Source organism: Seriola aureovittata, chromosome 17 (assembly GCF_021018895.1).
Source record: "Seriola aureovittata isolate HTS-2021-v1 ecotype China chromosome 17, ASM2101889v1, whole genome shotgun sequence".
Lineage (NCBI taxonomy): Eukaryota > Metazoa > Chordata > Actinopteri > Carangiformes > Carangidae > Seriola > Seriola aureovittata.
This window is the reverse complement of record NC_079380.1, coordinates 14,730,697-14,752,473: the sequence shown is the minus strand read 5'-3', so window position 1 is coordinate 14,752,473 and position 21,777 is coordinate 14,730,697. Positions and strand designations below refer to the sequence as shown.

At 43.6% G+C, this 21,777-nt stretch overlaps 2 protein-coding genes across 2 annotated transcripts; both read right to left on the bottom strand.

Annotated features, from left to right (window-relative positions):
• Nucleotides 1-148: 148 nt before the first annotated feature.
• cbx8a (chromobox homolog 8a (Pc class homolog, Drosophila)) lies at nucleotides 149-2,983 on the bottom strand. Its single transcript, XM_056401491.1, has 5 exons — nucleotides 2,757-2,983; nucleotides 2,589-2,632; nucleotides 2,110-2,175; nucleotides 1,606-1,672; nucleotides 149-1,193 (listed from the first exon to the last, which is right to left on the bottom strand). Exons 1-5 carry the CDS (start codon nucleotides 2,823-2,825, stop codon nucleotides 327-329), a joined length of 1,113 nt encoding a protein of 370 aa, XP_056257466.1. The 5' UTR covers nucleotides 2,826-2,983; the 3' UTR covers nucleotides 149-326.
• A 5,979-nt stretch (nucleotides 2,984-8,962) lies between these two features.
• On the bottom strand, nucleotides 8,963-18,348 carry cbx4 (chromobox homolog 4 (Pc class homolog, Drosophila)). The gene is made up of 6 exons (XM_056401882.1): nucleotides 17,285-18,348; nucleotides 16,542-16,995; nucleotides 16,347-16,390; nucleotides 15,450-15,515; nucleotides 13,256-13,322; nucleotides 8,963-11,984 (listed from the first exon to the last, which is right to left on the bottom strand). The coding sequence occupies exons 2-6, from the start codon at nucleotides 16,608-16,610 to the stop codon at nucleotides 10,563-10,565; spliced, it is 1,668 nt and encodes a 555-aa protein (XP_056257857.1). The 5' UTR covers nucleotides 16,611-16,995; nucleotides 17,285-18,348; the 3' UTR covers nucleotides 8,963-10,562.
• Between the last annotated feature and the right edge of the window lie 3,429 nt (nucleotides 18,349-21,777).

The following is a 21,777-nucleotide window of genomic DNA, read 5'->3' as shown; positions in this document are numbered from 1 at the left end:
GCCGGATACGGTTGTTATAATAACATGGATACAAAGTTTTATAGTAAAGAAAAAAAAAAAGACAAAGCCATGCCATTATGTAGATGCTAATCTTAGGATGACAGCAGTGATACTAAGCGCAACAAAAATACCCTTTAAAGATGCAATGTCACTTTCCTTTTTTTTTTATTTTTTCAGCAGCGTATTAAATATTTGTATATGTACACTTTTGAAAGTTACATAGAAAAAATATAGTATTACAGTAGGCTTGTTAGTTAGTAGCTTGTTAAACAATGATTTCGGCATATAACAGCCTCCGCTGACCTAAACATCCAGAGCACATATACTCATCTTTTATCAGTGAAGAAGCCTTTGTCCGTGCTGCTCTCTCTGATGGTGACTGTCAAGAAGTTCATAGTGACATCTGTCACGGTCACAGTGTCCAGGTTGGTGAAACTGGGGGTCCAGGACGAGGCTGATCGCGCGGTTTCATCGTGGATGGACTCGGCCTCTGTGGAGATGACAGCAGGTTGTTCCCGGGGCAGACAGTACTGCTTCAACTGATGGCTCCGGTGCTCTGCAGAGTGCTTCAGCTTGCCGGGCTGAGGAACAGACACCCTGCTCAGAAAATGAGTCCTGTGCCCCATGTGGTCGCTTTTACGCGCTTTATCTGGGCTGAACGCGCAGGTGTAAGACAAGCCCGCGCCCACCAAGTGTCTCTGCTCGCCGCTGGATTTGGGTGTAATCGTGGTCTCCTCCTGAAACCTCTTAGTCAGCTGGAGGAGGCTGTGGTCTGACGTCTCCCCGTGGTGATGCAGGCGTCGGGTCATTTTGGAAAGGCCGTGTGACACCGGCTCCTCCAGGAACCTGCTCCGCTTGGTGTCCGGCTCTGCTGAGCTGCAGCCATCATCTTGATCATAATGTAATTGCAGCTTCGGTTTGCGCCCTCTCTTCTTGGGGAACCCGGTGGGTTCTTGGAGTGTCAGGGCAGCTGGAGGGGTTGGCCTGGGCCTCCTCTCTGGCTCCGGTGGTCGGACGTGGACACTCTCTCCTCTGTTGACCGCGCTCGGTGGGAAGATTGTGGGAACCACGGCGCGTAAACCCTCCCGGGCCCTTGGTGTTATGACAGGCTCCGGGATGGGATAGGAAACCTGGATCGCTCTGGGAGCCTCTCTTCTAAATTCATACGTCTTTTCTTTGGCTTTGGCTTTGGCCTGAGGACAGAGCAAATAACGTTTATGAAAGGAGGTTTCCCAGAAGCCTCCTGAGGAAATTTAAAGGTTTAAGAGAAGCAGCTGTTTGGTTACACTGGACCTTCAAGGCCTCGTCCTGAGGTTGTTTATTTTTTAAAGAATTCAAGGCAATAAAAAGGAATATAAGTGAGATACATAACAACTGATAAAATGTACAAGAACTGTTACATAACCTTAGCTCATGAAAATCATGTGGTAAATTAAAGAATTTCTTTTGAGTTACAGTTGTCATTCCCCTAGTTTTAAGGTGACTCTAACACACAGCTGAGCACTTTCAAAATGACTAAGGCCGTCGCTGTCATATCATGGAAATGATTCATCATTGTGTCATTTTTGACAAACCTCAGAGAAGCGACAAGATCAAAACATTCACCTTCAGAAGAAATGTCTCAGGTTTGGGTCCCCTCTTTTTCGGCCCGAACAGCTCCCTTTCGCGCTCCCTGTGGAAGAAAATCATTTGAAGAATCGTCACGACACATGAACTAATTATTTCTTATTTAGTCTATAGTTCAATCGGAATATTTAATTTTCCACATAAGAGCAAAACTCTTTCACTGGGGCGAGATTAAGACAGTTTTCATGGCGGCTTTTAAAAAAAAATCAGTTTAGTTGAATTAAAATGAAAAATGTGCCAGAATAAAGGAGATGAGCTGCTTGTGATGTAAAAAGTGTAACACATCTTTCACCCATTTGAGCTGGAAATGAATCACTTCGCTCCACAAACACCTGCCATCGCTTCTTTTACGAAAAGTAAAGATTGAAAGACTAAAATCCAGACTTCATGTCTTATTGATATGGGCATTTTCGTGGTGCGGAGAGCGCGGTGCCATTTCGTTTGTGCCGACAGAGGCCTACTGCTGCGCTGTCAAACCCTCACCTCTCCTCGAAGGCAGCGAAGAGTCGTGCATCCAGAATGTTTTCCTCCGGCTCCCAAGTGCTGTACCTGTGTCACAACAGCAAGGAGGAGAGGTATTTGGCACCATACATTGAGCTGGATCGCATCCCAAAGCGCGCACACACGCGGCCCAACACTTTTTATCAAAGCAATTTTGCTGCGTATACGCTGCAATTACAGACTACGTAGCCGACAGTGACGCATGGTGAACCCAGCCATTGCTAAAGCTATAGTGTGGACTTGAACACATCACAGCGGGCTGAAGCTTAGACATTTTCACCCCCTGACTGGCGCACACGAGCCAGCAGACCCACAGCAGCCTGCACGACGGCACACAGAGCAGATGAAATGGATAAAAAAAAAACATCCACAAGCTGAGTAGCGACAGAGTCTGAGGTGCAGTTGTACGAGCGGCCAGGATGGAGCGCTGTCCTTCTCAGCCTCGGATATTATATACTCACTTCTGAGACCAGCCCTTCCATTTCACTAGATATTCCCAACGACCCTGCAAAAGAGATCCGTTATAGATTCAGGTTATCAGAGAATTTGTCTGTCGGCGCTGCACAAACAAATGGTTGCGTAATAGGTGTGGAGACACAGCCTGTGGGGGGGAAAAAAGCAGCGAATACCCGTCTGATTCGCCGTTTAATGATGGACTCGGCTGCGAAGACGCTCTCACCGACAGCCGAGAGCTCCATGATTCACCATGCACCTCCGTTTATTTCTGTCCCTTTTATTATTTTTGGCTTCCCCGTGTCCTCTTCGGGTTGTTTAATTTCGCACATCCCATAATACGCAATCTGAAGAGGACGTCATCACGTCTTTTTCTGTTGCCAGGCACCGCAGTCGGTAGGACGGATCGTGGTGGAGCACATTGGCTCAGTTGTTGCTACGTGCTCCGGGTTTCTGAGTGAAGGGGAGGAGCCCCGCTGCTCTGGCTGCTGTACAGGAATCTCTGGCACAGTAGAAACAGGCGAAGTCAGAGGCTCCCGGAGCGGATCCACGGACCCCGGAGGTCTCCGAGGGGGGGTCCAGAGAGTCCACACTAAAGGAAATAATAGTTTAATTTCAGCGGCTTTCAAACGAACAATGAGAGAGAAGAATGGGCGGCTGAATGAAATGTCAAACACAGCCCCTTCACACAAACTATCTGTGAATATGAGTCTCTATATGTAAACACGAATAATTCAAGAACAAAATTCAAACTAATGTCTTCACTAATAAATATTTAAGCATGAAAATTGTATTAAAAGAAGCCATAAATGGCGAGACATGTGTCCTACTCGAGGATGAGTGAAGTCAGAGCTATCTCCGGGTATGAGAGTCACCCTCAGACACTATGACTGGCCTGTAAATTCATGAATGATTATTCAAAAGAATTAGTTCAATATAATCTGAGACAGCTCAGTTTAATTTACACGTGCACCCGCCCCAGGTTCACAGTGCTGAAACTCAAATGAAAGCGCATGCACGAGCTGTAAGGCAACACTATGAGTAATTGGACTGTTGCGCATTGTGGCTTCATTAAGATTTGACGCACATTGTGTCTGCAGATTGTTTGACCTGTAGACACGTATTGTGTTAAAGTCAGAGAGCATTGAGAAAGTCTGAGGCAGTTTAAACATTTCTTGAGTCGGTCCTTTTTTAAATAGGATTCCAGAGACGACATTTTATCGGCGCATATGGTCAGTCTGTATAGACTCACATGAGGAACGAAAAGAATGTTTTTTGTAACATCTTTATTGTTGAGCTAAATGACCTGAGCGGTAATTGTGGTGCAGAATGAGCGCATCCATTTTCATTGCAACGCTCAAACACACGCAGAATTTACTTGAAGAGCACGTAACAGTTTTTATTCTGATGGACTAAAGACTGTTTTGAAGTTTGGCAAATTTAAGTCCTCATGAGTTCAAAATTTTGGAAAAGCAAACTGCTAAAAAAAAAAATGAAAGAGCTGAAAAGTGGATTCACCTGGCACACTGGACTTCATCCAGTGTGTTCTTGGCTAAAATAAAATTTCAAATTGTCTCTGGTTTATGTAAAAGAGCCCACAAAACATGTCGACATCCTGCTGCATTTCTGCCATCAACATTGGAGCTTTGTGCCTCATTTGCTTTAATCTTTGAAATTAATCTTTGTGTTTTTTTCTCTCTTGTATAAATAAGCTGATGAAGGCCTGGTATCTCACAGATATATAAAAAAAAAACTGTTGCAGTTATTCCTCAGTGACGGCGGTGGTAAAATAATTTTTAAACCTTTTAATTGTTGTGATTTTATTAACAGAGTTAAATAGAACAATTATTATTATTGTTATTATTATTATTATTATTATTATTATTAGGCCTATTATTATTATTAGTAGTAGAAGTAGTAGTGGTAGTAGTAGTAGTATTTCTGGTGGTTATTTACTTCATACAAAAACCTAAGCAGCTCGAATTTAATTGAACATAAAATATTTGTATTTCAGCAGTAAGCAGTAAGTGAATTCTGTAATAAATAATAATAAAAAATAACAACAACAATGGTAATAAATTATATAATAATTATATGTAATATTTTTTTAATATATATATATATATTGAATATATTGAACAACTATGATGAGAACATTGATAACACAAATGAATCATTATAATAAGGGAGAATATGATTGAAGTGCGCAGCTATCTCTCCAGTTCTTGTCATTTTCTGTGGCCTCGTGCAATTTTCCACTGTCATCAGCTGTTATTTTAAATGATAAATGAAGATAAAATAAAATTATAATAGGCTACATTTAAGTTTTGTCGAAAGAAACACGAGTGTATTTTATTCTTCAAAGTCTTTGTACCTGCAAAAAACCTCCACGCCGCCACATCATCCTTATCACAGTCCTGAACGGAGGATCAAACAGATTCCACATTGAAAAGGAATTCATTCATTAAAAAGGTTCTAAACACGATGAAGCACAAAGTTGGAAATATATGATTTTCATTTACAGATTCTGACCCTGATTTTCTCGCAGTTTTTTTTTTCCAGCTCTTCTTTTTAAAATGAGAACAAAGATGCATCAGGCCTGTAAGAGTTTATTCACTAAATGAATGAAGCAGGTATAAAATCACCTCATCACTTAGGTAACCACCAGCAAAAACTTTCTTGGCTCCGTCCACCGACATCTAATTATTTGGCCACTGTGGCCATTTTTAAAAGACGTTGCAGCCTGCAGCTGAAAGGAGACACTATAACAGAAATCTTCATGGATATAAGACACCGATTTACCACGAAATCTTAGCATCACTGAAAAATATTACGTGTAAATGCATTTCGCTACATTTTTTCTTTATCTAAAGCTCCACTTCATGTTGTATTAACCCATGAAATCCAGACCCAGCATTTGCCTTAAATGACAGCCATGAAAGCACACAGGCGAGTTGTTATTTAATTGTAATTATCTGTGAGGTTAATTAGAGGTGGGATCACATTAATGCAGATGTGTAAAATGAAATCACAACATCAGCAGGGAGGCAGTGAGTCGGTCTGTCCTGTGGGGAGAGGTGCTGCATCGTCTTGTCCGTCTGTCCACCCCATCACGTTAAAGATCATGAAGGATGGGCTGATGGTTTTTTTTGTTTGTTTGTTTGTTTTTTCTTGCTGCTTTCTGTCTGTTTAAATTTTCCCTGCTGTGGAGCAGACAAAGGCGGGCGCGCCGCTGACAAAAGATGCGTTGTGGCTGCTGTCGAAATATGAACCACCATTTTGATAGTCATAGCTTGTAGACCGACATTTCCTGACGGTACTATAATGGCTATAGACTGCACGGTTTCTGTTGAGAGAGGGAGAGAGAGAGGGGGGAGAGGGAGAGGAAGAGAGAGAGAGAGAGAGAGAGAGAGAGAGAGAGGGAGAGGGAGAGGGGGAGAGGGAGAGGGAGAGGGAGAGGGAGAGGGAGAGAGGGAGAGAGGCGGATGGTGCTTGTTGGGAGTATGCAGCCTCACACTGCACGCCGCTGCTGCTGCTGCTGCTGCTGCTGCTGCTGTTGCTGCTGCTGTTGCTGCTGTTGCTGCTGCGGTTCTCTCCATATTTGGCTGTGAGTCGATGAAAAGTGAGTCTGCAGGAGCCGCAATGGCGACAGCCGTACATGAATAAACAGAGCTGGCTCTGTGAGAACAGTATTGGCGCTCTGGTTTCTGGGCAACTGCTGCACACAGCGCGCTCTTCACTGTCCTACTTTACACCGGGCGACATTTTCTGCTGAAGGTGGCTCAGGCACCAGGCACACAAAAAACCACAGGCGAGAAACTGCGAAGTCCGTGTGGCTCTGCAACCTGCAGCTTTGCCATTTCAGCGCATGCTTTGAATTAGAAGGCTGATACACACCCGACCACAACACAGACTCACAATTCTCATAGTCCGCTGTGACTATTTGGGGTTTTTAGGTTAGATCTATTTTCTTTAACATTCTTTCTAGATAAAAATACCATCTCACGTCAAAGAAACGAGAGATCCACTCTGCTGCTTCATAAAGTATTTGGAAAGAAAATCCGGAACAGGAAGAACACGACGCCTTAATTAACAAAGAGCCTTCCATTTCTATCCTTATTAATTTATTAGATTTTCTGAGGCCTCCGCAGGGTCACACACACACACACACACACACACACACACACACACACACACACACACACACACACACACACACACACACACACACAGGGCTTTAAATTAGCCATGATGATCCTGCGCGGCTTCACTGTGCAAGCTGCTGAGGGGTAACGATGATAAAGGGGGAATGTGAAACATCACACTTGGTCTATAAATATGTTCCCTTGCTCAACGATGTTTCAGTTTCCTACTGATGCATGACTCACACTCACAGCCCAGTTGGTTCAAAAGAGAGGCCTATAGAGATAGCCTTCACACACATATATATATACACACACACACACAGAGAGAGAGTAAGAGAGAGAGAGACAGAGAGACATGCGAGCTATTTGTTCATGTGTTTTGAAATTTCCGCTCATATCAACTCATATAAACTGAGTTCGAAAATGTGCTGTGTCATGCTGCCACCTTTAGACACGTCCCCTCTGGGTCTGTTTGAATTAATCGATTGGTTGTTACATATTTTATTTTGCACTTATCGGATCTCAGTAGCTCATAAAGACCAAATGACACTGAAAATATTACTTATTCTTCATTTTAAAAAGTCGTTCCGATTATGAAGAGGCCCGTCGCAGCTTTAGTCGAAATTGAAGTTAATAAACTGACGTTAATTTTCCAATTTCAGTTATACGGGGGCGTTTTCCACCACAGACTCCCAGAGACAACAGACGAGAGAAATGGCTTTACGGGTGAAAAATGTGAAAGAGGTCGAGAATGAGTCAAACATAAAGTGGAGGTAAATCTTGTGAAATTGCAGCCCAGTACTGACAAACCCCTCATACATGAGATCTAAACAGATTTGAGGTTTGGGTGTTACAATTATGGTCACAATAAGAGATTTGAAAATGATTTTCTTTGGTGCTAATGTTGCTTTTATGCACTTTAGAGCCAGAAACCACGGAGACAATTTCTGTTAGAAATGGACTATAATGTCAAAATCACAGGGAGTTCAGAGAGCAGATTTATTCATTAGAAAATAAGGTGAAAATACTTAGAAACTTCAGTATGGCTTCTTTTGTTTGATTACAATTCATCTGACTAAACTGGAATGGACACAAGAAAGAGCTGCAATCATTTCTGTAATTTAATGACCCAAAGCAGCCTTTGCATCAAACACTTCTCTACAGACAGATGTTCCATGTTTCTTTCTGTCTTTTTTTTTTAAAGGTTGCTTTGTTTTTGTCTGAACATTCTTTGATGAGCAACTCCCAGGACGAAACTAGAGAAGACACCGCGCACACACACATTCCAGGGCATTTCTGTCATTCGAAACATTCAAGACTTCACCTCTTTTCTCAGCCTGAGATTCCAGTGTAACAGTGAAACAACATCTGCCTGCACTTTCATTTCAGAGTTCTGGCTACAGGCCTGCACTGATCCCCCTCAAAGACCCTAGGACTCCCATAGCATTCAGCAATGTCATGAAAGGTCAGTATTTGGAGCTCATTCATAAAAGTTGTGAGCCGTGTACAAATGTGTGTTTGCAGCTTTGCATGTGTATCTGTAGTTTTGTATGTCTGGACTTATCTATTTAAATTATACTGTATGAAAATATTGTAGGGGGAACTACTGTGTCTTGGCGACACAGGGCTGCAGAGAGAAAACACCAGAGCTCACTCTTTGTGCTGCCACAAAGCCTTCTGCAGACACATTATGTTTAAATGTCATATAATTGATGCACCTCCCTGCTACACTGCGCTGCACTGCACACACACACATACACACAGTCAAATAGCCTACCTACCCTCCATGAGGCCTTTCTTCCCTTTACAATCGAACAATTACATAATAACCTCCCCATGTCCTCCTCTATAGTCATGTTTTGTGTTTACATTCCTGCTTGGGGTTGAGCTGCAATAGAAAAATAATGCATGGGTAAAGTTTTAATAATACAAGTGGCCGGTGGAGTTACGCAATACAGAGGGCCCTTTGTGCAGGATCGTTTGTGATTATGCAACACGATCTGTTTTGCTATTCATGGTTCACAACCAAGTTAGTGTTTCTAGTGCTTAATGTTCCATTCTTCCTCTCCATGGGCAGAGAGGCTTCAGAGGAACTACAGAACGCAAACAATGATACATAAATCTTTTACTGGAGAGCTAGAACAAAAAAACCAAAAAAAACGAAGAAAGAAGAAATTCAATATGTCAACACACGAAACGCCCAGTTTGCCCCCACCTAGTGTCAACGCAGCAAAATATCAGAGGTCAAATCTCTTTCTTTATTGTGAAACATACCATCCAATACGCTGTGCCAACAGAAATAAGTCAACCAGCTCCTGGTAGAACATACTTTCTAACAATCATTTTGACTTCGAACCAAGTGCAAGAGAGAGAGTTAGCAAAAGAGACGAAAACAAAAAGTAGAGGACAACCTGTTCTATGGAATCACTTGTAGCTTCGGATACAGAGAACATCTTGTAATGGTTTTGAAAAACAAATTAAATGTCAATAAATATGCACTCTTCATATTTTATTATTCTTGCACTTTAGCATTCTTACTGGTTTTGCATTTACTGTGCGTAGAAGGCAATTTGGACTCAAATGTAGGTTACAGCCAACAGCTTTGACATTTGAATTTTCAGCAGCATAATCAAAACAGCTTGCACTCACTGGATTGCATGTAACAGCAACTCACATTGAATCTGTAACTATAACATACTCGTCAATGACTCTGGCAGCTTCTTCTAAAACATAGCAGTCATGTGTATTCTTCAGACCACATGATGAGGTTCCATAGCAAAATGAGATGAATATCGTTAATCTGTGTAACATTAGGAGAATCCTAACAAGACTAGCAGATATTTTAAAGTAAGTCCAGCAATATGTGAGGTCAACAAGGTAATAAATCACAACCTTATTATGGTAATAATCAATACGTCATCTACACGGGAAGTCACATGTTTGATAAATGACATCATTTTCTTAATGGGTCTGACCTTTGAGAAAATACATGTCAGATTTTGTTCCACAAATGTTTGCTTAAGAGGAAGTGTGCAGTATCGTAACAGACTGGATTGTAATGTCAGATCCACTGATGACTTTTTCTGCATCTCAACGGTGAGAAAAAAAACCCCAAAGACAACATAAAAAGCTGAGACGTTGCTTAAAGGTTTTTGACATAGCATAACGCATCCCACAGTTGTCACTACTGTGTTTACACTCTGTTCAGACACACCTGCTTTTTAAATTTGCATCATTATTTTTCTCCATAAACAAAGCATGTAACAAAATATTCCAAGTCAGACTGAGTGTACATGTCTGGAGTAAAAAAAAAAAAAAAAAAAATTGAAATAAGACTTAAAGAGACCATCTCCATTAACGAAGGTACATGACACAAATTAACATATAAAAATGTAAGTGCTTTCAATTTGATCTTAGATCACCATAGAGTCAACAAGTTTCTCTCTACCTTCTATCAGGACCAAAATAAGAGATATTATTCATACAAAATACGTATAAACCTTCATACATCTCAGGTTATAAGTTTGGTACAGGTATGAAACAACAGCAAAAAGTATCCCATTAAGCTCCATATGACAAATAAACTGATTTTTTTTTTTTTTGTGTGTGTGTGGAATACATCCACATGAATGCATTCACTCAAATCCTCGAGGGCACTTTCTTGGCTACAACGTCACAGAGGAGTTACAGTATAAAACATTATAAGAAACATATTGAATTTGAATGATAAATTATAAATTTCCGTATATACAAAATTCTGATATTTTTACATATGCACATATTGACAGGATCATCCAATTGGTCACTGGTAGTCCCATTTTTTTTACAAAGAGTTCCTTAGAAAGAAACATATTCCTTGAAGGTGACGGTGAGACTGTTTGTTGTGATATCAGTGATGATGATATTTCCCATAAAAGGGGAGATTTTTTTAACAGGTGCTTCTTTAGATTTCTCTGTTGATTTCTGTGTGTCCTCTGTAATGGGAGGAGTATCTCTGACAGCAGGCTCAGGCTCTGGTGCTGGCTCTGGCTCTGGCTGTATTTCTGGCTCCACTTGCCTCTTAGTCTTTGGGCAGCTCAGATCCATCGGCTCTTCTTGGCTACCGGGGTCCATAACCTCATAGGTGCATGCACTGCTGGCGCGCCGGCCACTACACTGGAGGTCCATGGGTTTGTCCTGAGGTGGCGTGACGACTGTGCTGGGCACACTGAAGCTTCTGGAGGTCAGGTAGGTTTTAGAAACACTCCTATCCTCCACTGGATCTGAGAGCTTGCGCTTGCGGTCGTTGGGAAAGGAAGGGATCCTGATCTGGTCGACGGCTGTAGGGGTTGGGATGTTGGTGTCAACAGCCCAGGACATCAGGGGTGAGCTAGCAGTCAGCTGTAGCGGGAGATCATCCGGCAAATCAGCCTGACCCCGAGCTACCTCAGTGTTGTATTCCTCTGCTGTGCTTGGCGATGGTTTGGAGAAATGTCTGTCCTTTGGGGAACACTTTATAGGATGTTCTGCGGCAGGAAGCGAGCTGCCGTTACAGATCTCTTTGGGGATACCATTCTCCGGGTGCTCCGCCATTTTGGTTCTGTGTGCTGGATTGTTCTCTGATGGTTTGGTGTTTTGCGGTTTGTCTTCACTTGATGATTCCCCGTGTTTACCCTTCGCTCCATGAACCTTGTTACTATCCATATATTTGCTCATGACAATGACAATGCGTCCGTTCTTGTTTTTGTTCTTGATTATCTTCATTTTGCTGCTAATAGCGCTAGGCAGTGTTGCGTCTTTAGGATTGGGTTTAAGGGCATGTTCGCTCTCAGCCTCTTTAACAGCTGGTTTCCTCACCTCCACTGCCAACTCTTTGACTTTGCTCAAGCATCCTGTGTCTTTGTCACGAACCCATTTCTGCTGCAGTGCCAGTGGTAAGTTCCAGCCAGGATTTGCTGGTTTACAGGCTGATTCCTGAACTTTGACCACCTCTTTGAGCCTGGAGGCCTGTGTGTCAAACATATTCGGGTCAGGCTCGTAGTGGTGGTGCTTCTTGCTGTTTAGCTGGTAGATGAACTTCTTTTTGCCGTTGGTTAGCTGGTCAGCAGGAACCTCCTGGCTGCTGGGCTGGTACTGATGGTGCTTCTTGCTGTTCAGCTGATACTGCTGAGGCTGGGAGCGCTGGACTTGGACAGGATCCGACTTGAGGCCACCTTCTGCATCCTGACATGTCTCCTCAAAACCTGCTGGGATACTGGATCTCCGGGCAAATGAGGGAACCTTGAAGAAGTGACGAGACACAAAGTTTAACATTTCACCCATCTTCATCAAAACCCTCACAATATGTAAATGTAATGTAAATAAAAACACAGCTAAAATAACAGAGTGCCCTGAAGGGGTACTCCAGTGATTTAGTAATGCAGTTCATACAATAAGGACACATTAAAAAAATTGTGAAACATCAAAGAAACAGTTGCTGAGATATCCTGATTTTCAGTCACTAGTACATATATCAAGCTCCAAAAGGACCAGATCCTACGATTCCCATAATGCAACCACTGGGATTAACTTGTTTGACCCTTCCTGCCCATGTCTTTCAAACTCTATACCCCCAATTTGTAACACAGGCGGCCTGATATAAATGTGTCATCTCCAAGCCAAAGCTGAGCTGTCATCAGAGTTATTTTCTCAGACTAGACATAGCTCTTCCAGACTCACAGAAGACATTATACAACTGTTTTCACAGGTGGAACAGTACAATATACAAACCTGTCCTGTAAGCTAAAACGCAGATAAAATTAAAGTTTACGTCTGTTAGAAACTGAAATAAACTATCAGGATCCAGCATATGAGCCCCCTCCCACCATCTTGTCCCCTCCCCCTCCTCCTGTACAGACTGACCCCTCGGGCCATCAGAGGGGCACTGCAGCGGAACGCTCAAGATGCTTTGGCTGTGACCTTAGGTCAGACAAGTGCCACCAGACATGTCACGCTTTATCCCTGATTGCTGGCCACGTGTGACTCTGGCAGAGTGGTATGCCTCTTAAGGAGTGACACTGCATAGCAATCAGGTCCGACTTTCTCAAAATATATAATCACATTTGGCTCAGAATATGGCTCTGTAAAGACCTGAGCTGAGAGAGTCAAAGCATGACAGAGTGTTACTTTCAGCCATCTATTTTTGTCTTGGGAAACATTTGTAAACGGGGAAATGAAAGACAACATTCTCGTCATACTGATTCACTATTTAGTAAAGAAATAATGAACATGCAGATTGAATGAGTGCACTCAGGCAATGCTTATGTAACCTCAGGCAACAAACCTGGTTTCATGATGAGTAGCTGTAAAACCCCATCCTCTCTTAGCCTTTTACCCCCATCACTCAGTCAAAGAAGTCTATAAATAACAACGTACTGAATGACAGCCGCTCTAACACACCTGACAGAACCCCCCTCCTATTGGCTTCTTATTGAGAGAAACTTACCGCAAGGATCTGAAAAGCGCGACGTTTCCACAGAAACTATCACGCTGGTAACAAAGATGATAATTACCTGCAGTAAAAGATGTTTTGGTTTTGGTCCACGTTTGCGATATCCCATCAGCTGCTCCTGTCTCTCTCTGTGAAAACAAAAGATAATTACATTTTCTTGCACCATATTTACCTTCTAGATACAACACCTCATTTGTCAGACAATGTTTCAGCTTACTACATTAAAAATCTAATTATATCACATGGAAAATTACAGGTTTGACATTTGGAGGATTCGTTCATTTTCTTTTACCTATTCAAGGTCAAAAGTGGAATTTTGATTTGGAGGACTAATGAATGCCCACATGTGACCCGCTGCAAAGCATTATGGTCCTTATTTGCATAGCTCTCCATGGTAATCGGCCCATTCCATATTCTCATTATCCTGGAGAAATTTAATTACGGCTACAGCAGGCAGAATCTCTCCTTGTCTTTCAAACATCCTCCCTCCTGCAGCACACCCTTCCTCTTCCTACATTCAAACTCTAATTGGGGTCATGAAGTACGGATGAAATGGGATAAATGCAACGTTGTGGAGTAGGCTACTTCTGGGACGCATGCCGCTGTTGAAAGCTTGCACACCATGTGTCTTGTGCAGCATGACGTCTACACTCTGAAATTGCAGGGTGATGAATTATATCAGACTAATAACAAACATTTCTTGGAACTGCTTTTATTGAGGGAGTAGTGAGGATTATAGTAGACCAGACCAAAGCACAGAGCTGTCTGTGAAATATTGCTCCCTGATATAAACCTTGACTCATCATTGGCTCATAAATAACCAGCGGTGGGCGAAGGCCGGCTGCACGCAGACTCCACCAGGCCTGTGTAAACCCAGCCTATTGTTGGCCTATTGTTGCTACAGATGTTCAAACTGTCAGAGCTGCCAGAAAATTGCCACAATAAACAGTCCACATTTTAATGCTATAATGTGTGCGATTTCAAACAGCGTCCAACGGGGTGACCCCTATTCACAGAAGATTTGGCAATTACAGCCTCCCTTGTTGGATCCCCTCCCCCATCCTCTGGGAGCAGAGAGGAATCCACACACACAGCGCAGAGGCAGCACTCCATGACCATCAGCACAGAGCCAAATACACACATATACACACACACACACACACACAGAGAGCCAGGCGGGCAAGCAGGCTGCAGGGGAATATGAGAGCGTACACTGGAAACGCTGGAGAGCACTGCGTGTCAATTAGCCTTTTCAGAAATGCGAATTCCTTTCCCCAGCCATCATGTCTTTAGGCCTAGTGGCCTACAGAGAGAGTGTATCTCACAGGCCTCATGGGTCCAACAATCCAGACAAGATGTTGTCGTGCACACACCGCAGGGCTAAAGGGACAGCAGCATTTGTATTCATTAACATCTCAACCCCTGAGATTGACATTTATGTATTTGTCATTATTTTACAGGCCTCTATTACATCTACTGTTGACCCAAGATTGAAAACAGGTTGCCAGTCAAATGGTAAGATATTCTGTTTCCACAACATTACATAGCAAAAAAAAAAGAAAAAGGTATGTGCATGTGATGTCACAAATCTAGTATTGTCGAATGGTTTTCTCAGCCTGCAGAAGTAACACAGCACAGCTCAGTCAGTTTGCACATCTCACACTGGTAGTGATGAGAATTCCATCAGGCATCAGCTCGGCCTCCTCACATAGAAACCACAACAAACCTCCATGCTTGTGTCCTGCACCCCAACTGAAAACAGTGGAGCTCTGCTCTTGTGGAGCTCAGCTGCTGAATTAGCACCTGTCCTGCTCAGGCCTTATGGTTTCAAAGAAACTGAACTGTACGAATGTGATTACAAACACATCATTGTAGTTTGATCCACATGAATACTTTTCCATTTGCATTGGTCCATTATGTGCCTAAATTTCTATGTGTAGCCTATTGAGGTCATTGCATGCGTTCAGCCCTGATTCCTAATGCAAAACCACGTAACAAGATGATAATTTGTTACAATTTATGCCTTTTAACATAAGCTACATCCACGCATATTTGCGCATATCCGATCTATCATTAGCATGAATTAGGAATTCTCACTACCACATCCCCAGCCTCTTCCCCAGGAGACAGTCCTATGAGAAGGGGAGGGGGGATCAGTGATAGAGTTACTGGGGCGCCCCTCCTCCCATGCCCATATATGGTCATTGCTGAACTGGAGGCTGTGCGGCCTTGTCCGAAGTTCACATTTCTCTCACCTGTGTTGAAACGCGACGAGGAGGCGCGGGTCAAGGATGTTTTCCTCTGGTTCCCATGTGTTGTATCTGCAGAGAGGAGCAAACAACTGTCAGAGAGCTGTCACGTGCAAAACTGCCTTTTTCTAACTGACACACAGGCCTCTCTCTCTCTCTCTCTCTCTCTCTCTCTCTCTCTCTCTCTCACACACACACACACACACACACACACACACACACACATTCCCACATCTTCACCATTACTGTGCAGTCGAAGTAGACAGGTAAAGCCTCAAATTTAAAGCCATGATATAATAGCAGATTTATTTATTTTCTTTCATGATTATTGAATTTGCAAAACCATTAATAACCGCTAGCTATTAGTCTACAACAAATGAACCAAGAGGACATCCAACTGCACAGCCCAAATATATATAGGCCTATATATATATATATATATATATATATATATATATATAGGCTATACATATATGTAAATATGTATATATCAAACAATATGTGTCTCCAAACGGTCCTCCAGCACCAACATACAGTCGGCCATTTTAGCACCACTGTCTCGTAAATTCGCTGGCAGAGCAGAAATAATTAAAACGGGATTACATGGCTGTGCCTACCCCCTTCCCTCGCATAAATTAGTGAAGGCATCCGCGGATACACTGAAACACATACCAACCGCGCTCTCCCAGCTTACACACACACACACACACACTCACACACACGTATATACACACTCACACATACAAACACACATACACGCACTCTTGAACAAACAACCACACACTGTGCGTGCACGCCTTTGATGAATGCCATTTTTTGAAGCAACAACATTTGATTTTGTTGCAAAAAATGTTGCAATGAAATGATCGGATGTATCTCAGACACAGCTGCATTGAGACTTACTTGGGAGACCAGCCTCGCCACTTGACCAGGTACTCTATTTTGCCCTGTGATGGTGGAGAAGGAGAAGAAAAAAAAATTATATATATATATATATATATATATATATATATATATATATATATATGTGAGGCTCATGTCAAACGCAATATTTCAACGTCCGGAGCGCTTTTGCACACACGCTCCTCTCTCTGTTACCTTGCGGATGCGCTTCTTTTCGATGCCCTCCACCGCAAAGACGTGCTCTCCGGCGGCAGGGAGCTCCATTCTCGCCTGGATCCGATCGCAGCGGACGGGGAGTAGGTGAAATGTTGGCTACGCACCGTCGATGTGCCTTCCGCTCGGTGCGTGCTGTGCGCGCTTGGTAGTTTTCCAGTTGTATCCAAACCCAACTGTATTCCCTCCACCTCTCCTCCTCGCTCTCTCTGTCTCTCTCCCTCTCTCTCTGTCTCTCTCTCTCTCTCCCTCCTTTGCACACTCGACAGTCCTGGCAATGAGCATAGAGATATTCACAGTAGTGCGGCTGCGAGCAGCTCTTTCCGTGCAATAGCTCCAGCTCGGTGCATGACGTCAAAGAGGGGAGGGGGGGAGGTGGAGACCTTGCACAGAGGTTGGGGTTTATCCCGTGAGTGCTGGACTGCAGGAGGGATATCTGGAAATTCAAATCAATCGCTTCGTTACTGTCACAACACGTGAATAAAACCCACTTGTGCACTTATATCGTTTGATTCGACAACAAGACTGCTGGGACTCCCTCCTCCTCCAGCGTTTAATGTGCTGTGCATGAGGAAAAAAAACACTTAGAACGATTGAGTTTATTCAACTACAGATGATGTGTGGATGTAAACAATAGTATGTGCATTTACAATAGATGCCAGTAAATTCACATGACCGAACAAGGGGTTTAAAATGCTTTTTTTTTTAATGCTGCAAGTGTTCACCTTAGGGAGCTGAAATTCCCAGTTTTGTCAGCGTTGCACCTTTCTTCAAAAGCTGCCTCCACAGCGGTCACAACAGTTTTATCAGAAGAAGTATCACAGCAGGCTTAACAAAGGGCGTTAAAAGTGACAGTCCTGCACCACCAAAGCTTCTCTTTATCACTGTAACTGAGGCTGACACACTGATGAAAAACAAGTTCCCTTTTTTATTTCCGATGCCCTAAAAGCAGCACAGTTGTAGATGAGCAGACGGAGGCTCACAGTTCGATCTGCTAACAGCGCCGTGCAAATATAGGTCACACACTCTGTGATCGTCAAACAAGTGCCATGTCCTCTGGGCTCAACTGCCACATAGCAGAGGGTTACTGTGCACCCCTCAGTCTACCTGTGGCAACTTTATAATGGTAGCAATCGCTGCCAGAGCTGTCAGCTTGCTGCCCTCTAAAATCATTATAACAGCCTGTGAGTGGTTGTACTATTAGGAGCACGTCTATCAAGCAACGTGACAATTTAAATCCAGCAACATATACCACGTCGCCAGTGAGTATGTTCTCTGTGCTGTAAATGTCACCCGCATTAACTGGCCTAATTTATGGGGACTTAATTAGAAACATGAGAGAAAAACCGCGCGTCCGTGCGTGAAAATACCTGTTTATGTGCGTGAATTGTGATTTGTGCACACGACTGTCATCAAAACGGTGCAATTCGTTTGAAAGTACCGCATTAATAGCGCAAAGAAACAGTTAAAGAAGCCAAAACACCGACGGTTGCCCGCGCTCCAAAAATAATTCAGCAGCACAAGGGTTAAAACGAAGCCTCCAAGCAGAGCGGCAGCGGCCAGCCTATTGAATACAGGCACGATATATCTCTGCCCTGCCATATAAGGTAATGGAGAGAAAGCGCCGAAATATCACATTTTACACTCATTAATTCCCGAGTTTGAGCCTTGAAATAGGTGCAGGAGGGGGTCAAGACTCCCTGGGCTCCAGACATACTCGATTAAAGCTTCGTATTTTCGCCCTATTCCTGTTTTTTTCCTGTGCCCTTCAGCCGCGGCCAGGGAGCGCATACGCCCTGCTTCCCTAGCAACAGCATGAAAGGAAAGAGAGAGACAGAGAGAGAGAGAGACAGACAGTGTGTGTGTGCGTATGTGAGTGTGTGTGTGTGTGTGTGTGTGTGTGTGTGTGTGTGTGTGTGTGTGTGAGAGAGAGAGAGATAGAGAGAGAGAGAGGGGGAATTTAAGTTTGTGACAGACAAACGAGCTTTTGATAAAATGGCACCACGAAGCTGTCGTTTCCTCAAACATTATTTTGTCTTTGAAAACATCTCAAAGAATCGAAATCCATATTCAAAAGCACGGAGGGCTGACAGCATTATGGAGCAAATTTTGGAGCTTTTAGGTTTTCACTGTCAGCTCTGTTTACCCACCAGGTACCCAAAATACAAATTATGTATCATTTTCTGTTTGTACTGGCGGGAAGGACGCCTGGAGTCTGCGTCAAGACAGAGATAATCTTTAAAAAAAAAAAAAAAAAAGCCTCTGAGTCAGCTTACCGTCGTGGTCTGATCACACCTCGATATAATATCACCTGAATCTATTTGGTAATATTTCCAAAATCAGTGGAGTTTATCTCAAGGGGCTTCAATCATATGACCGTACTCTGAATTGAAACAGCGTCACCAGGGAGACTGGTCTTTTTTAAAATTAATTTACAGCGCTCAAGTTCCACATCAGATGTGAAGGTTTGAGGAATTAGAGACAATTCGTTTGCTCTCTAAAAATATATATTTTTTGGTCTATGCTTCATAAGTTTTCTGAGGTGTGTTATTGCCCCATATTGCCCGAAGCACCTTGATAAATTGCTGATCATCTTTGGAAGTTATCACATACAAACCATAGTGACAGCAATCATGTAAGATATGTCTGACTGTAATCTTATCTGATCTTATCTACACGTGAGAATATTTAACAGCCGTCGCTGCCCGGTCACTGCGCCCTCTCAGGAATGCGCTCAGGTGAGCTCATGTCTCCTCGCGCTTGTTCACCTGTGCCTTTTACATTCACGATACTGATAAAAAAAAAAAAAAAAAGTCACTTAGTGGAAATCAGGCACATCAGAGCTTCGATTACCTACAGTTTAAGGAAAACACCCAGTCGCGTAAAAAAAGCGCTGGAAAGATCATGTATCTATCTGACAGGGCGCTGACCAAAATGAACCAATCATGCTTAAACAATTTGAGTATGAAATAGTGACAGGAAGCGCCTCATCCTTCAGTCTGAAACAGATTTAGAGGCGCAGAAAATGAAATTCATCCCACGTTTCTCTTCTTTTTTGCGACGTGAAAATGACTCAAAATATTTGACTTTTGCTTTTACCTTTGAAAACAAACCTTGCCCCATACTTTCTGGAAGTCAAATTTCCAAACTTGAGTGTGGAGGTTTTTTTTTTTTTTCAATGTTCCATGAGCACTTTTTTGCAGAAACCTCTCAACGTTTATTTTGTCCTTGCTGTGGCCCGTCAAGGTCAAATGAGCTGTTATCTCAAACGTGAGGATAAACTCAGGGTCAGCCACTCTGCTTTTTATCTGCTGTTTGAAGGGGCTCCTCTCAAAAAAAAACTCTGGTGTCATTTTATTTTAACAACAACACTGTTCTTGTTTGTGCCACTGCTTTATATAATTACACAATTGCCAGAGAAAATATATTTTTGATTTATGTACCTGCTGAAAATATAGTCTACAGCCTTTTCTGTGTGTTTGAAAGAGTTTGTCTGACAGACTTGAGCATGAGTTCTAAAGAGAAAACACAGTCAAGGAGTGGAAGGCAGATGATTGTGAGTGTATGTAAGAATGCTTGTAGAGTGTATTTATGTGGGTGTAAATGTGCGCCTGTAGGAGGGCCAGGGTCAGGTTAAGTCATGATCTCTGGTCTGGTCTCAGCAGGAAGCACACAGAGCTCAGAGCTCAGCCCTTGTGACAGTTTTCCATTGCAACACCAATTTCTTTCCTCATTCTCCCTCTTTCTGTCTTTCAGACATGCTCTCTGCCTGCACACAGCTGGCTCGCTCAAGAAGCAATCCACAAAATGGTGGCTCAGGGGGAAGCCAGGAGGCCTCCCCTTCCTTGGCACCCGCCACCCACGGTGCCAGGAGTGCCAACTGAGGGAATGGAGAGATGAGGGGAGAGGAGGGGAGAGGAGGGAGTATATTTGGGAAAGTGTGATTGATGCAGAGGGCGAGGAGAAGAAAAAGGTGTGGTGGAAGGAGGACAAGAGGGAGGATGAGCGGGACAAAAAGGAGACAGAAAAGAAGGGAGAGAGGAAAGTAAGAAAGAGGGGTAAAAGACCTCTGCCAAGCATCTGATTCATTCCTCCACAGCTACGAGGAAGAAAAGAGTTGATTGGTTTAAGGGACAGAATGCAAGGACAGGGTGGAGAGGAGGAGAAGGGGGGGGGGTATTACAAAAATGTTAAGAGGGCCCTACAGCCATTCTCACAGCGCTCAGCAGGCGGTCATTAAGCTCCACTATCAAACAGGCTGATGTAGCAAGGCCGTACAGATGAAACATGCACACAAATGGCAGGAAAGCACAAGACTCAAGGTTCACACTGTTGCTGAAAACAGATTATGGAAACTTGCCGAATTACTGAAATAAAAGCTCTTTAATTAGCTACTGTAAATATGCTGTATGATTCCTACATGCAAGTCTATCCAGGCTAATTATGTTACAACAAAAGCTATCCCTTTCCGGTGCCTGAATCCTCCTCTGCTTCAGGTGCTAACACAGAAATCTCCCTATTCCTTTGTCTGCCCCTGACATATGTTTAATTATGATAATTGTAACAAATGAAAGCTATTAAGAAGCCATTCATCTTGGCACTGCAGATTTTAATGCACTATGAAGATGGGGTGGGGAGGTGTGTGCGTGTGGTGGTGATGGACAGGGAGGGAGGAAGGGAGGGAGGGAGGGGGGGTGCAGCGGAAATTCCTCCTCCAGTGTCATTGTCACGGCCATTGTTGCACCAAGGCGACAGGTCTGCAGAGAGGGGTGCTCCTCTGCCAGGGTGGGCTCCCACCAACCACACACCCACCACCCACCACCCCCATCTCCTCTTCCCCCTCTTGCTCCATACCGCCTGCTTGCCTGCAAGGCTGCCGTCGTGTGGGGTTCACCGCCTCCAACCCCCACCACCACCTCCACCACCATACGCTTCCCCCATTGATCCCCCACTCTACCCAGGAGCCTGAGCAGGAGGTTGGGGGTGCAGGGAGCCTGGGAGAGAGGGAAGAGGAGGAGGAGGAAAAGGAGGAGGAGGAGGGGGAGCCCATGCAGAGCGCCAGGCATCCAGGGGGGCTGGTAGGGGTGAGGGCCGAGGCCGAGGGGATGAAGAAGGAGGCGGTGCAGTGGAATTCTGGCTGAATACACGACTTGTCGATACTGTATTGAGCTGCAGCGCGTTGGCCGAGGAGGATACCGTGGACTGCTGAGAGGGCGCG

What these genes read in the sequence shown, in the direction of transcription:
- cbx4 (XM_056401882.1), bottom strand. Translation starts at nt 16,610, where the DNA reads ATGGAGCTCCCTGCCGCCGGAGAGCACGTCTTTGCGGTGGAGGGCATC. An exon ending in TGGCGAGGCTGGTCTCCCAA is followed by an intron (nt 15,516 to 16,346) that starts GTAAGTCTCAAT and finishes TCCTCTCTGCAG; the next exon opens with ATACAACACATGGGAACCAG. An exon ending in CAAAACATCTTTTACTGCAG is followed by an intron (nt 11,985 to 13,255) that starts GTAATTATCATC and finishes CACTTCTTCAAG; the next exon opens with GTTCCCTCATTTGCCCGGAG.
- cbx8a (XM_056401491.1), bottom strand. Translation starts at nt 2,825, where the DNA reads ATGGAGCTCTCGGCTGTCGGTGAGAGCGTCTTCGCAGCCGAGTCCATC. An exon ending in TGGAAGGGCTGGTCTCAGAA is followed by an intron (nt 2,176 to 2,588) that starts GTGAGTATATAA and finishes GTTGTGACACAG; the next exon opens with GTACAGCACTTGGGAGCCGG. An exon ending in TTCGCTGCCTTCGAGGAGAG is followed by an intron (nt 1,673 to 2,109) that starts GTGAGGGTTTGA and finishes TTTCTTCCACAG; the next exon opens with GGAGCGCGAAAGGGAGCTGT.